This window comes from Lagenorhynchus albirostris, chromosome 20 (genome assembly GCF_949774975.1).
Source record: "Lagenorhynchus albirostris chromosome 20, mLagAlb1.1, whole genome shotgun sequence".
NCBI lineage: Eukaryota > Metazoa > Chordata > Mammalia > Artiodactyla > Delphinidae > Lagenorhynchus > Lagenorhynchus albirostris.
In genome coordinates, this window is record NC_083114.1 from 33,813,312 (window position 1) to 33,826,241 (window position 12,930).

Genomic DNA, 12,930 nt, shown 5'->3' on the forward strand with positions numbered 1-12,930 from the left:
GGATGATGAGAAAGTCACAGAGGTAAGAAATTGTTTAGTCATCTGCTGCCTTTTTTAAAAAAAAAATATTGTGAGGAGTATTAGAAAAAAAGAGGCAAATTATACTGAAACACAGAGTAACTAAATGTCAAACAAAAGTTTCAGTCCACAAGATGAATAAGCATCACAGATCTGCTGTACAACAATGTACCTAAAATCAACAATAATATATTGTATACTTAAAAATTTAAGAGGGTAGATCTCATGTTAAATGTTCTTTCCACAATAAAATTTTAAAAAAATTTTAAGTATAAGAAAATGTCAAGCAATACAAAGTTCCACAATGAATTTAAACAAAAAGGTACCAAACATGTTGGCCATGTGCTAATTGCCCAAATGCGCTGAAAAGGGTGTTTCTTCTCCCTTCTCAGAGGCTGCTCCACTTATTTGCAATGGCAGCTGCTTGTGTTTTGCCTGCTTCTCTAAAAATCAAAACGTGCAAATGGGACACGGTCTTCAATCCAAGTGGCATCTAAGGCATTTTCCTGAAAAAATACTCTGCTATTGTCAGTTTACAGACAAAGAGCCATGTTTCATCCCAACCCACGGGGGCTAAATCACTAGTCAAAAACAAACCACAGGAATAGAATTCCACCAGATGACCCCATACACAACAAGAGACTGTAGTCTTGCTTTGATAATACAGCTTAGAAAGATACTCCCAAGGACTTGCTGGACAAGTTTAGTCTACTTCAAATGAATGTCTGGGAACTTCCCTGGTGGTCCAGTGGTTAAGAATCCGCCTTCCGCCTTCCGAATGGACTTGAGGACACGGGGAGGGGGAAGGGTAAGCTGGGACGAAGTGAGAGAGTGGCATGGACTTATAAATACTACCAAATGTAAAACAGATAGCTAGTGAGAAGCAGCCACATAGCACAGGGAGATCAGCTCGGTGCTCTGTGACCACCTAGAGGGGTGGGATAGGGAGGGTGGAAGGGAGATGCAAGAGAGAGGAGATATGGGGATATATGTATATGTACAGCTGATTCACTGTTATACAGCAGAAACTAACACACCACTGTAAAGCAATTATACTCCAATAAAGATGTTAAAAAAAAAAAAAGAATAAATGTAGAAAAAGAAAAAAAAAGGATCCGCCTTCCAACACAGGGGACGTGGGTTTGATCCCTGGTCGGGGAGCTAAGATCCCACATGCTGCAGGACAACTAAGCCCACACGCTCTGGAGCCCACATGCCACAACTAGAGAGAAGCCCATGCGCAGCAACGAAGAGACCGCATGCTGCAACTAAGACCCGACGCAGCCAAATAAATAAATAAATAAACATTTAAAAAAAAAAAAAAAAAGAATGTCTGGCTAGAAATGGGAAGACCAAGTACCAGGAAAGAAAATGCAAAAACTGGTTAAAGAATGTATATGTTTTCTCCCCCAAGAATTTTTGGTTTGTTAACCCGAAATATAATATTGGGGAAATATAAAATTCTGTTTAGCATTAGATATGTAAAATATGTATATTCATATGCCTGTTCTCTGTTCTCACTGAACAATTTTTAAAGCACGTGTAAAATACTGTAGTATAGCTACAGTATCAGAAGTGGATGATTGCTGTAACTACCAAGAATAAGCAACATAAGAATAAAAGTTTGTAAAAAGAAAAAAAAAATCTCTTCTAGGGATACTACCATTAACATAAAACAAAGAGGACTCAGTGTGATTGTCCTAATTAATTCTTGGTCTACAGTTGAGCTGTCTATGTGGCTAGGAAGTGCTGGAAATATGGCTAGCCTGTATTGAGACATCCTGGAAGTAGAGAATACACTCTAAATTTCAAAGACTTTGTAAAAAGAATGGAAAATATCTGATTAATAACTTTTTATTACGTATTAAAATGGTGTTTTGAGGGACTTCCCTGGCAGTCCAGTGGCTAGGACTCCACGCTTCCAGTGCAGAGGGTAGGAGTTTGATCCCTGGTTGGGGAACTAAGATCCCACCAGCCATGCAGCCCAGCCAAAAAGAAAAATAAAAGGTATTTTGGATACAATGGGTTAAATAAAATGTTATTAAAAGTAATTTTGTCTGTTTCTTATTAAATATGGTCATTAGAAAATTTTAAATTACATATGTGGCTTGCATTATATTTCTATTGGACAGTGCTGGTCTAGTAGTAGTGATTCTCAATTGTAGATGGTCAACAGAATTATCAGAGAAGCTTTTTCAAGAAGTGGTCCCCTGGACTCTGGTTCAAAATTAATCAGAATCTTAAGAGCCAGGAACCCATATGTGTATTCTTAAAATACTTTGCAGATAATTCTGAGAATCACTGATCTAGAGGTTAGTGAACATAACTGTGTCCTTGAGCCTTACAGGAACTGAGAGTGGAATAAACGCTGGTAGACAGTCTCCTGTAATTTATTTCTGTAGAATTAGAAACAATAATGCTTATGGCCTGCTTGTTCAAAACAGTAAGAACAGAAAAGAACAAAAGTACTGAGGTTAGAAAAAAAGTTGGAACTTGACTCAAAACTAGCTAAAACTAAGATACCCTAGAATTCTTCTGTAAGGGTTGCAGGCCTATGATATAATAAAGAATTTGGCCTTTGTCCCTGGTTCCTGGGAGAGAGACTCTAAATCCTTGGAACTTCTCAAGTAATAGAAGTGCCTTCATTATTCATGTGCCCCTTGGATCACACCTGAGTTTACGCTAAGAGATAACTCAGGACAGGGGCTACTCACTAGGAAGACCAACCATGTGATGAGAGGGTCAGCTGGACCTCTGGGGAGGGAAGACAAGCTGGAGAGTGAGTTTAATCACATGGCCAATGAGTCAATCAATCGTGACATTGTAATGAAACCCTGATAGAAACTCTGGGCACTGAAGCTCAATGGAACTTCTTGGTTGGTGAACACACTGATATGCTGGGAGGACAAGGTACCCTGATTCCACAGGGAAAGAACTCTGTGTTCAGGACCCACCCACCACCCCCCAGACCTTACTCTATGTATCTCTTCACTTGTCTGATCAGTATCTTTTATTAAAAAAACTGTGATCGTAAGTATAGTGTTTTGCTGAGTTCTGTTAAGTTGTTCTAGTGAATTATTGAACCTGAAGGGGTCATGGGAACCCCCAAATTTGTAGCCAGTTGGTCAGAAGTGTGGGTGGCCTGGGAACCCAACTTGTGGCCACATCTGAAGTAGAGGTAGTTTTGTGAAGAACTGAGCCCTTAACTAGTGGCATCTGATCTAACTCCAGGTGGTAAGTGTCAGAATTGAATTGCAGTACACCAACTGGTGTCAGGATAAGGTCATAACTCCAAATTGTAACAAAAACATTTATAAGAAGATATAAAATCTTACAAAACTAAATTCAAGTAGCAAATCTGTAATAACTGAATAAGCCATGCTCTAAAATTAAATATAGCATTCTGTAATTAAATCTGATAATACATCTTCTATTCCTAAACTAACAGAAGGATTTTAGACCTAAAAAGCATTAAAGCAATTTTAGTTTTCTGGTTTCCACAAAGACTATTTTCTCTTTCCTCCTTTATTTTCCCTATCTTCACCTTTACATCTACATTAATAATAATAATAATAATCCAGCAGTTTATAATTCTGTATACATACAACCAAGGAAGACTTTAGAAAGATGACAGGATTACTGCTCTGTTCAGGTCTGGTCTTTATCCAGAGGAATGTGTACACCTCAGTTGTTGGGAGGGACACGTATACAAGTCTTGAAACCGTATCAGCAATAACCAATAACCACCCTTGAGATGGAAAGGTGAATAAGATTTCTTAACAAACAGTTAAGAAGCATGTCTCTCATTTTCCAATCGACTTTCCCTCACCAAATTGGACACAGATCCTCAAATTTAAAAGTAGGACAGGGAGAGCAATTCAGAAAGGCAAGGGGAGCAATGAGGGAAGGAAGGAAATCACAAGCAGCTCTGTGGCCTGACTACAAATCCCTGCCCAAAGGGATGAGGTAGTAGAAAGCAGGAAGAAAAGGAGAATGTTCCGAGAATTACAAAGAGCATTAAGTTTAGCATGTAGTTCTCTACAATTATTCAAGGAACGCAGGAAAAGAAAGAAGCCTGAGCACCGAGCCCACGTGTGCCATGAGTACCTCGCTGCTCGCTGAAGGACAGCCATTCGTTTCTAGAAAATGAGATTCTGAAATCCATGGAGGCAAAAATGTACCGAGAGATGCTTGATAAATCAAGGATATATGCTTTTCTCTGCCAGCCATAAGGTATTTTCGAGGTAGAGAAGTGAAAGGACCTTCTCAGACAAAGAAGATAAGTACTTTTTCTGAAGATGCTACTGCTCATCTGCTGACCTCTCCTGGATCAACAGTGGCATCCAGTGGCTGCAAGTCTCAGCACACACTTCTTTGTCTCTAGGAAGAGTTTCTATTGCTTTGGGTGAAGTGGCAATTTGGAACAAAACCATTTCTGTTGTCTATAACTAAGGATCCCCAAAGACATAGTACTTTGAAATAAAAAGTGAAGAACCAAGCCCATAAAGCAGAAATGGAGCTTAAGATTGGCTGTGGTTATTTGTATTTCCTGTGGTATTACTGAAAAGAATGAAAATACGGGAGGAGATGAACATATGTGTGGGTGAAATTCCTAAGTTTTCACTGCCTCAGAATACTTTAAAAATAAATGAGATTACGGGCTTCCCTGGTGGCGCAGTGGTTGAGAGTCCGCCTGCCGACTCAGGGGACACGGGTTCGTGCCCCGGTCCGGGAGGATCCCACATGCCATATAGCAGCTGGGCCCGTGAGCCATGGCCGCTAAGCCTGCGCATCCAAAGCCTGTGCTCCGCAACGGGAGAGGCCACAATAGTGAGAGGCCCGCGTACCACCAAAAAAAAAAAAAAAAAAAAAAAGAACAAAGGGACTTCCCTGGTGGTGCAGTGGTTAAGAATCCGCCTGCCAGTGCAGGGGACACAGGTTCAATCCCTAGTCCGGGAAGATCCCACATGCTGCGGAGCAACTAAGCCCGTGTGCCACAACTACTGAGCCTGTGTGCCACAACTACTGAAGCCCATGCACCTAGAGCCCATGCTCCAGAGCAAGAGAAGCCACTGCAATGAGAAGCCTGCGCACCGCAACGAAGACCCAACACAGCCATAAATAAATAAATAAATAAATTTCTAACAAAAGAGAATGAATGGAGTAATCCTAAATTTCTATCTTAATTAGACCATACTTTCTCTCTCCAGATCAAAGATCAAAAAAATAAAAAAGAAATGGACACCAAGAGGCTCTTCTTCTCATGGTTTAAACATGTTCATTTTCTGCTCTACATTTCTAGCTTAGAAAACCATACAGAATGGTCACACACACATTACCCATCCCCACCCTCCCTTTAACTCTGATAGAGCTCTGGTTGGCTCAGGTGCACACACCAGCTCAAACTCACCTGTTTGGATGAGATGTGGGCAGCATGAACTGGAATTCCACCACGCAGGTGTTGTCCTTAAGCTGGCGGTGTTGTACACTGTTAAGTTCATAGGCAATATAAGCCCTTCGAACGTACACCTGGTTAAAAAGTAATCCTCAGTAAATACACTTCAAAAACAGAAACTAAGAGATGGTTAGCCCAGGAAAAAGACAGTCTTGAAAAGAGGTGCCTGATGCAGAAGAAGGTGGTCTGTGATGACAAGTCCCAAAGCCCCGTACATACATACCTTGCTTTAATTAATAAAGCTGGAGTCTTAAAACTATACCCATGACTATAAATGGAAACAAAGCTAGCCTTCCTCTGCTGGACACCTCTAGGTGTGCTATAAACCCTTCACACTGACCTAAACTCGAGAGAAAGTTTCATCAGTTAGCACAAAAGTATATAGAACCATGACTATTAATTCATTACACATGATGATTTCAACAGAAGATAAAAGCAAACAAGGAGAGGGACTTCCCTGGTGGCGCAGTGGTTAAGAATCTGCCTGCCAATGCAGGACACATGGGCTCGAGCCCTGGTCCGGAAAGATCCCACATGCCGCGGAGCAACTAAGCCCGTGCGCCACAACTACTGAGCCTGCGCTCTAGAGCCCACGAGCCACAACTACTGAAGCCTGTGCTCTGCAACAAGAGAAGCCACCACAATAAGAAGCCCGCGCGCGCACAACAGTGAAGAGTAGCCCCACTCAACGCCCACGCACAGCAACAAAGACCCAACACAGCCATAAATAAATAAATTAATTAATTAATTAAAATAAAAGCAAACAGGGAGAAAAATGAGAGGTGCTGATTCTGGGCCACCTGAGGAGTGAAGATAGAAGACAGAAACAATTGAAGTACAGTCTAACTCTTTCACTATCTTGTATCTTTGTTTCGTTTTCCCACTGGCCCAAATCGATTTTACAGTGTTTATATCCCCCAAACCCTAGGCAAAATCAGGAAGGCATAAGTTGACATATAATCTCTCAAATACACTAACTTGACTCAAAGAAACAGCAACAGGCCACATCTCAGGAAAACCCGTCAGTCCAACCTCATGTACTTCACAGCTAATTTGCCATGCACATAAAATGAGACACATCAGCATGGGAGGTACGTCAGGAGACTTTGCATTAAATGGCATAAAAACACTGTAGAACACTTAGATATTTTCAAATTTTGATATTTACTGAGTAGCATACATTACAGTCTCCCCACAGAATACAAATAAAAAGTAACCCAAAAGAGCTCGCAAAGGGCTGTAGTGGTATCATATCACATAAAATCATTGAAGACACTCCTTTTCCTCATGTTCAAAAAAAACATCTACTTGGCAACTTTACAGCAGTATTTGGGGCCTGCAATTTTTGTGCTTAATGAGGTAGTGTGCTGTAGTGGAAACAGAAAAGTCATGAGTCAGATTGACCTGGGTTCAAATGCAAACTCTTCCACTTACTATCCATATGAATTTGGGCAAGTCACTTAACCTCTCAGAGGCTCACTTTCTTCTACTTCATGAAGTAATTGTAGGATTAAATGAGAAAAATAAAGCACCTAAAACTCAGTTCATTAAATGTTATTACTTTCCTTCTCATGCCGAAATAGTTCATAAGAACTGCTTGACAATTCAGAATATAACTAAAATCCATTTTATTTGGCCCAAATCACAAAATGGTACTGTTCTGATCAGCCACATATTTTTTCACTTATTGTGTTAACAGGGAATCCTAATCATTATGAAATGGAAGAATTCAAATACCTCGTAAGTAGAATTGAAAAATGCTAGCAGCTATTTTCCTGTGATTGGAGCCCAGAAACTGGTGATTAGTTGAGTTGACACACTTGAGTAAAAGCAAGACCATTTGTTTCAGAGGAAAAGAGTTGGTTCTACTCTTGAGAACCAACGTTAAGGCCAAAGAAAAAGGACAGATAACAATAGCCAAATGGACAAAAGGAGTCAGCCAGAAACTGAGAAAAAACTCACGTTACTAGGAGAACCTACCTCCAGAGCTGCCATCCTCACGACCTGGTTGCTGTGATAGAAGAAGTTTGGCAGGACATCGAAAATTGACGTTTCGGACAAGATGAGTTTCTGGAAGGTACAAAGACAAGCTTAAACCATTACATCCATAAGAGAACAATTCCAATGGACAATATTTAGCATTTGAAGCATTTAGTGAAACTTAAGAATTTTGTCTATGAAGGTCATGTTTGATCTTACCTTCTCTCTGCCTCAGCTTCCTCAGCTACAAAATGGGGAAAATAAGAATACCTATCCTCACAGGGCTGTTGAAGAGTTAATATACATAAAATTCTTAGACTAATGCATTAACAGTGCATTAATTATATGCTGATATAGGTGTTTATGGCTATTATTATCCTTTCTGACACATACCCATACTTAACTTTTAATATACTGTCTCACTACTCCACTACGGTAAGCCATAGATTTTTGATTTTTGAACCCTCTATTTCAACTATGAACCAAATAAGCAAAAACATCCTTCTCCCCTCTTTAGTTTCCCCAGAACGAAATCTGATAGAAACCCTGAAGATTCCCTTGGCTAGGTATAATAATATTATCATTATTTCCAAGTAGAAAGATAGAAAGTCATTCCTGACAAAATGGTGTTGTTTCAAAAATAATAGTCAAGGTTCTTTGAATTAGCAGTAAAATTAGCCAATATTCTTTTATAAAATTGGCTCTGGGGCTTCCCTGGTGGCGCAGTAGCTGGGAGTCTGCCTGTCGATGCAGGGGACACGGGTTCGTGCCCCGGTCCGGGAGGATCCCACATAACGCGGAGCGGCTGGGCCAGTGAGCCATGGCCGCTGAGCCTGCGCCGTCTGGAGCCTGTGCTCCGCAGCGAGAGAGGCCATAGCAGTGAGAGGCCTGCGTACCGCAAAAAATAATAATAAATAAATAAATAAATAAAATTGGCTCTGTATGAAGCTTAATAGTAAGCATTAAAATAAAATTAAATGATTATTTAAGTAGCTTTGCCTGTAGAAGACTAACGACTACCTATTTATACATCTGATTCAAATATCAGAAATCAACCAGTGCTACCACTTCATTCTGTCCTAGAATACCTTCTAGATAAAAGCACAAGAGGTGAAGACTTCATTAGGACACTTCTATCAAGGCAGGCCTATTCAATTTTTAAGCTAAGCCACAATTCTAACAGCATTTTATGAAGAAAAAACACATAAGTATAAATCATTTTAGAAATTCAAGGTATGAAACTTCATTACACAGAAAATCAAAATTGACTGACTGATTACTTAAACTATGCTTGGGAATAAAGGGGACAAGAGTTCAGGGTGGCAGAAAAGGGCTATAATGTATACCTGCAGGTTCTCAATGCAAAACTGATGTCCGTACATGTCAATAGCTGATAGGAAGATAGACTCTACTTGGTTATGGCGAAGCTCATATGATGGCAAATGGGAGGCAATAAGAACCTAGAGTGAGAGCAAAATAAAAGGCGTAAGTTCCTGAGGGAGTGATTATTCTAGGCTCCTATTAGGCAGCTCTGATACAAAAGCAATAAATATAAATCTGTAAGTGCAGGCATCAAAGATAAAACAGAGACCAAGTAAAACAACTTCTGGGTCCTGTAACATAAAGCCAAGGCCACCAAATACTGCATCTCAGTTGACTCTTACCATGATTTGCTTGTGAGCAATTTCCCATGGGGGCAGAGGGATGGGGAGGGAGAAAAAACAGCTTCAATCAAGTTCCATCAGTGCATGTGATTTACCACTGCAGAGCTGCTAGTCCTGGGGACTGCATGACTAGCTGTTAATGGGGAATCAGGTCTGGCAGGCAACAGCTGTGGGGAAGGTTGGTGCAGCAGAGCTAGCCTTTCGCAACTCTGAAGGGGAAAGACTAGGAAAAGCTGCTCCGACAGCCCCAGGTACTCAGTCCCAAAGAGGAGGTGTCAGGATGTAACACCAATGCATGTGACGGGCAGAGAGAGTGAGAGCAGTGTCACAAACAAAAACAGGGACACGGTAGGACCTGAATACCCTCAGCAGGTCACTGAGAGGTTCAATAACTTTGAGTAATTCAGTGACATGGATACAATTGTAGAGAAAGCAGAAGGTCACTGAACAGCTTCAAATGCTGCTTCCTTGTCGATGCCCATGCGCTGGAACACAAAGGGAGTGCCAACTCCTGGCTTCCCTGCTGAAACCTTTTGGAATGGAAATGAAGACTACAGGGTGAAAGTGGGCTGCTCTGGGGTTGTGCTGATTGCTAGCACCAAAGATTCATTTCATTATCTTCTTGCTTTCCACACTTGACTTTTTCCTATACACTTAAAAGTTTTCACCTGCTTCTAAGCTCCCTTTGGAAAGTAAGAAATATTAAACCTATTGCTTTCCCTCAGTCTCCTTTCCTCCACGTGACCCTGGTTTACTAGGAAGGGTAGGGAATAATAACAGGATTTTATAATGGGGGGAGGGCTCCTATTTTTTAAATTAATTTTTATTGCAGTATAGTTGCTTTACAATGTTGTGTTAGCTTCTAGAGGGCTCCTGTTTTAAAGAAACTTAACGTTAATCTTTTCCTTTCTCTTTAAAAAACATATACCACGTGAGAATGTTTGTTCTGAGGGCAATGAGACATACATGGGAAATTGCATGACCTTTGGAAGGTGCTGGAGGAAGAGCTCATTGCATCTAGGACTGCCCAGTCTATGAAAACCATTCCTCCCTCCGGACAGCCAACACATGTCCTTACCTGGCGTGCTCGGAGCGCCACCTTAGCATTGGTGGTCTTACTGAGTTGAGTTAGCTCCGTGAGGATATTCAGCAGCTCGTCAGTGAGAGTGGGGTCCCGGCCACACAACTGATCCTAATTGTTAACGTGACAAAGAACATACATATCCATGTTAAAAAGAACTGAGGTGGAGAGAACTTTGAAATGGGAAAAGGGAATAAAAACAAAGTAAACAGAGCTAGATTACTAAGATGCAAATGTCCTGTTACCTTTATCCTAAACAGTGTGGTAAAGAGATCCCAGAGGGGTACTTCCCTGGTGGTCCAGTGGTTAAGACTCCGTGCTTCCAATACAGGGGACACGGGTTCAATCCCTGGTCAGGGAACTAAGATCTCACATGCCACATGGCCAAAAAAAAAAAAAAGAGAGAGATCCCAGAGGAAGCTGCTTCCAAGGAGAAGCCCAATTCCTCAGCCATTCAGATTCTAAATTCCTAATGTATTTCTTTATAAATCAACACCAGACTTTAAACAATAGAAATCATTAGAGACCATTAAAAGGGGTCAAGGGATTCTAGCTAAGAAATAACAAAGGATGTCTCAAAGTTTTAAGAGGTTTTAAATAATATAGGGACTAAAAGCTTTCCTGTTCCCTCTCCCACTTTTGGAAAGAAGGCAGAATAAGGCAAAAGGAAACACTCCTGGTGGTTTTCATTCCACAAACCAAATGTTCAGCATCCCAGGAGGGTGCAAAACAGAAACATAAGCACAAATTATTCATTTATAAATACACGCCAAATAAAAACACCATGTCATATTCTGACAATTCTATACCCCAAATCATTTATCCTCTTGCTGTACGACGAATCATTCCATGATACCTAAACATGGAGATTCCTTAGATGGATTAGAGGGAAAAACCAAGCTCCTACTATACAATCCATGGTGTAATTCAGACTTGGGTCCTTTGTCTCCAAAAAATTAAAAAATTTTAAGGAAAAAAAACTCTCATATTTTGGGAAAAATATTTCTTCTCCAGGGCAGTATCAGTTTATTCCCTAAATTCATCCATTATCCATGGGATTCTCATCTAAGCTGAAAAAACTGCAGATGCACTTTTATAAATGTCCTTTCTGAAATTTACAGAGTTATCTGTAATAGTAGTTCTTAATATCACATCACACAGTTCCCTCGACTTGGAGTTTGAAACAACTGCCTTTATATTTTAGTGAACTTTTATTCTCCCCCACCCAACTATTGAATCGGACATGAAAGACAACCAGATCCCAAAACGCTTCCTGTTGCTGCCTTTTAATCTTCCTCCTTCCTGGATTATCAGCCTTTTTCTTGAAGAATCTCCATTTCATCTTCAACCCTCCCCATCTCAGGGATACTCCGTACAGTCCTTTACCAGCGCAGCACAAATAGAAGCGTGGGGCTTTTGGCTCTGGGGGCAAATATACATTTCCCCAAACGCTTTTTCTACAACCCCCTACCACCTTCCGCATCACAGGGTAAACAGTTTTGGAGTACTCAACACTGGTATGCTGGAAAGACGGCTTCTCAAACATTTTAAAGCAGGAAATACTTCCTGGTTCCCCAATCCACGACCAGAGGTGTGCGCCAGAGTCGTAAACCGCATGTTGGTATTTATAGTTAACGAAGTGCAAGTATTGTTTTCACCTGTTTAACGCAGGCGATTCACTCATCTGAGTGGAAGAAGAAAGTGATTATAAATCCAGGGCTCGCCTGAGCACGTAGTCACAGACTGAAGGACCTATTCCTCCCAGCCCAGGGAAAAAGCAAAGAGGAGGGAGAAAATGCAACCAAGTCTCACCTTTTATTGATAACTTATGAGCAAAATAGAATTGTAATAAAAGTCACCAGCCGCGCACCACAACAAAGAGTAGCCCCTGCTCGCCACAACTAGAGAAAAGCCCGCGTGCAGCAACAAAGATCCAATGCAGCCAAAAATAAATATAGTTTAAAAAAAAGAAAAGAAATGGGATGATGATATATATTAAAAAAAAAATCAAATCAAATCACCAGCGACAAGGCCGTAACAAGACGGAAGGAAAGAATAGGTAGATAACAGTGGGTAGGGAAACCATAAGCTTTTCCTACCTAAATCCCTCTTTACCTAATGTTCCTAATAGAGAAAATATACTCTTTTCTGAGGTACTTACTTCAGTCATCAGAATGGACCCATTGAGAGGTTCAAAAACCTAAGAGATGTCCTGGGTAATAGAACTCAGCTGCTCTGCAAATAGTCAGACTAAAGTCTCAACATTAACAGCAAAAGCCAACACAACAAAATAAGAACACTAGCCACCTACCCAACCTATATCAGATGTGATAGGGACTGGTTTCCCTTGAAAGGAAACCCAGGTTTACCTTTTGAGATTAAATTAAAGTAAATAAATTTTAAAAAATGGAGTTGCCATTTGCCTAACTACAGATCACATTCTAACTAAAACACATGCACACAACTACTTAAAAAAAAAAAATTTTTCATTTCATCTTTCCATTATGAGAGAGAGGGAGTGAGAAAGGGGGTAGAGAAGCTTCTTTTCTGTAAGAAAAGTGAACTATGGAGACTAGAAAAAATAATAGGGAAGTAATTATTCGTTCACGATCACCAACTGACAATCCTCCTGGACTCCTTGTGATAAAGTACAGAAACCTGACCTTTTTGGCAGGTGAAATATCAAACACAGTATGAATAAACCACTTCCATTAAATTATCCTGACTTGGAA

At 40.5% G+C, this 12,930-nt stretch overlaps 1 protein-coding gene across 4 annotated transcripts in view; it reads right to left on the bottom strand.

The window, feature by feature from the left end:
• The window catches only part of ACACA (acetyl-CoA carboxylase alpha), a 172,399-nt gene that overhangs the window by 54,829 nt on the left and 104,640 nt on the right, over positions 1-12,930 (bottom strand). For all 4 annotated transcript variants that reach the window (XM_060135650.1, XM_060135647.1, XM_060135649.1 and 1 more), the window contains 4 exons: positions 10,196-10,309; positions 8,800-8,913; positions 7,454-7,543; positions 5,429-5,547 (listed from right to left, as the gene is read on the bottom strand). In XM_060135650.1, the coding sequence (XP_059991633.1) occupies positions 5,429-5,547; positions 7,454-7,543; positions 8,800-8,913; positions 10,196-10,309 (437 nt within the window). The remainder of the gene's footprint in view (positions 1-5,428; positions 5,548-7,453; positions 7,544-8,799; positions 8,914-10,195; positions 10,310-12,930) is intronic.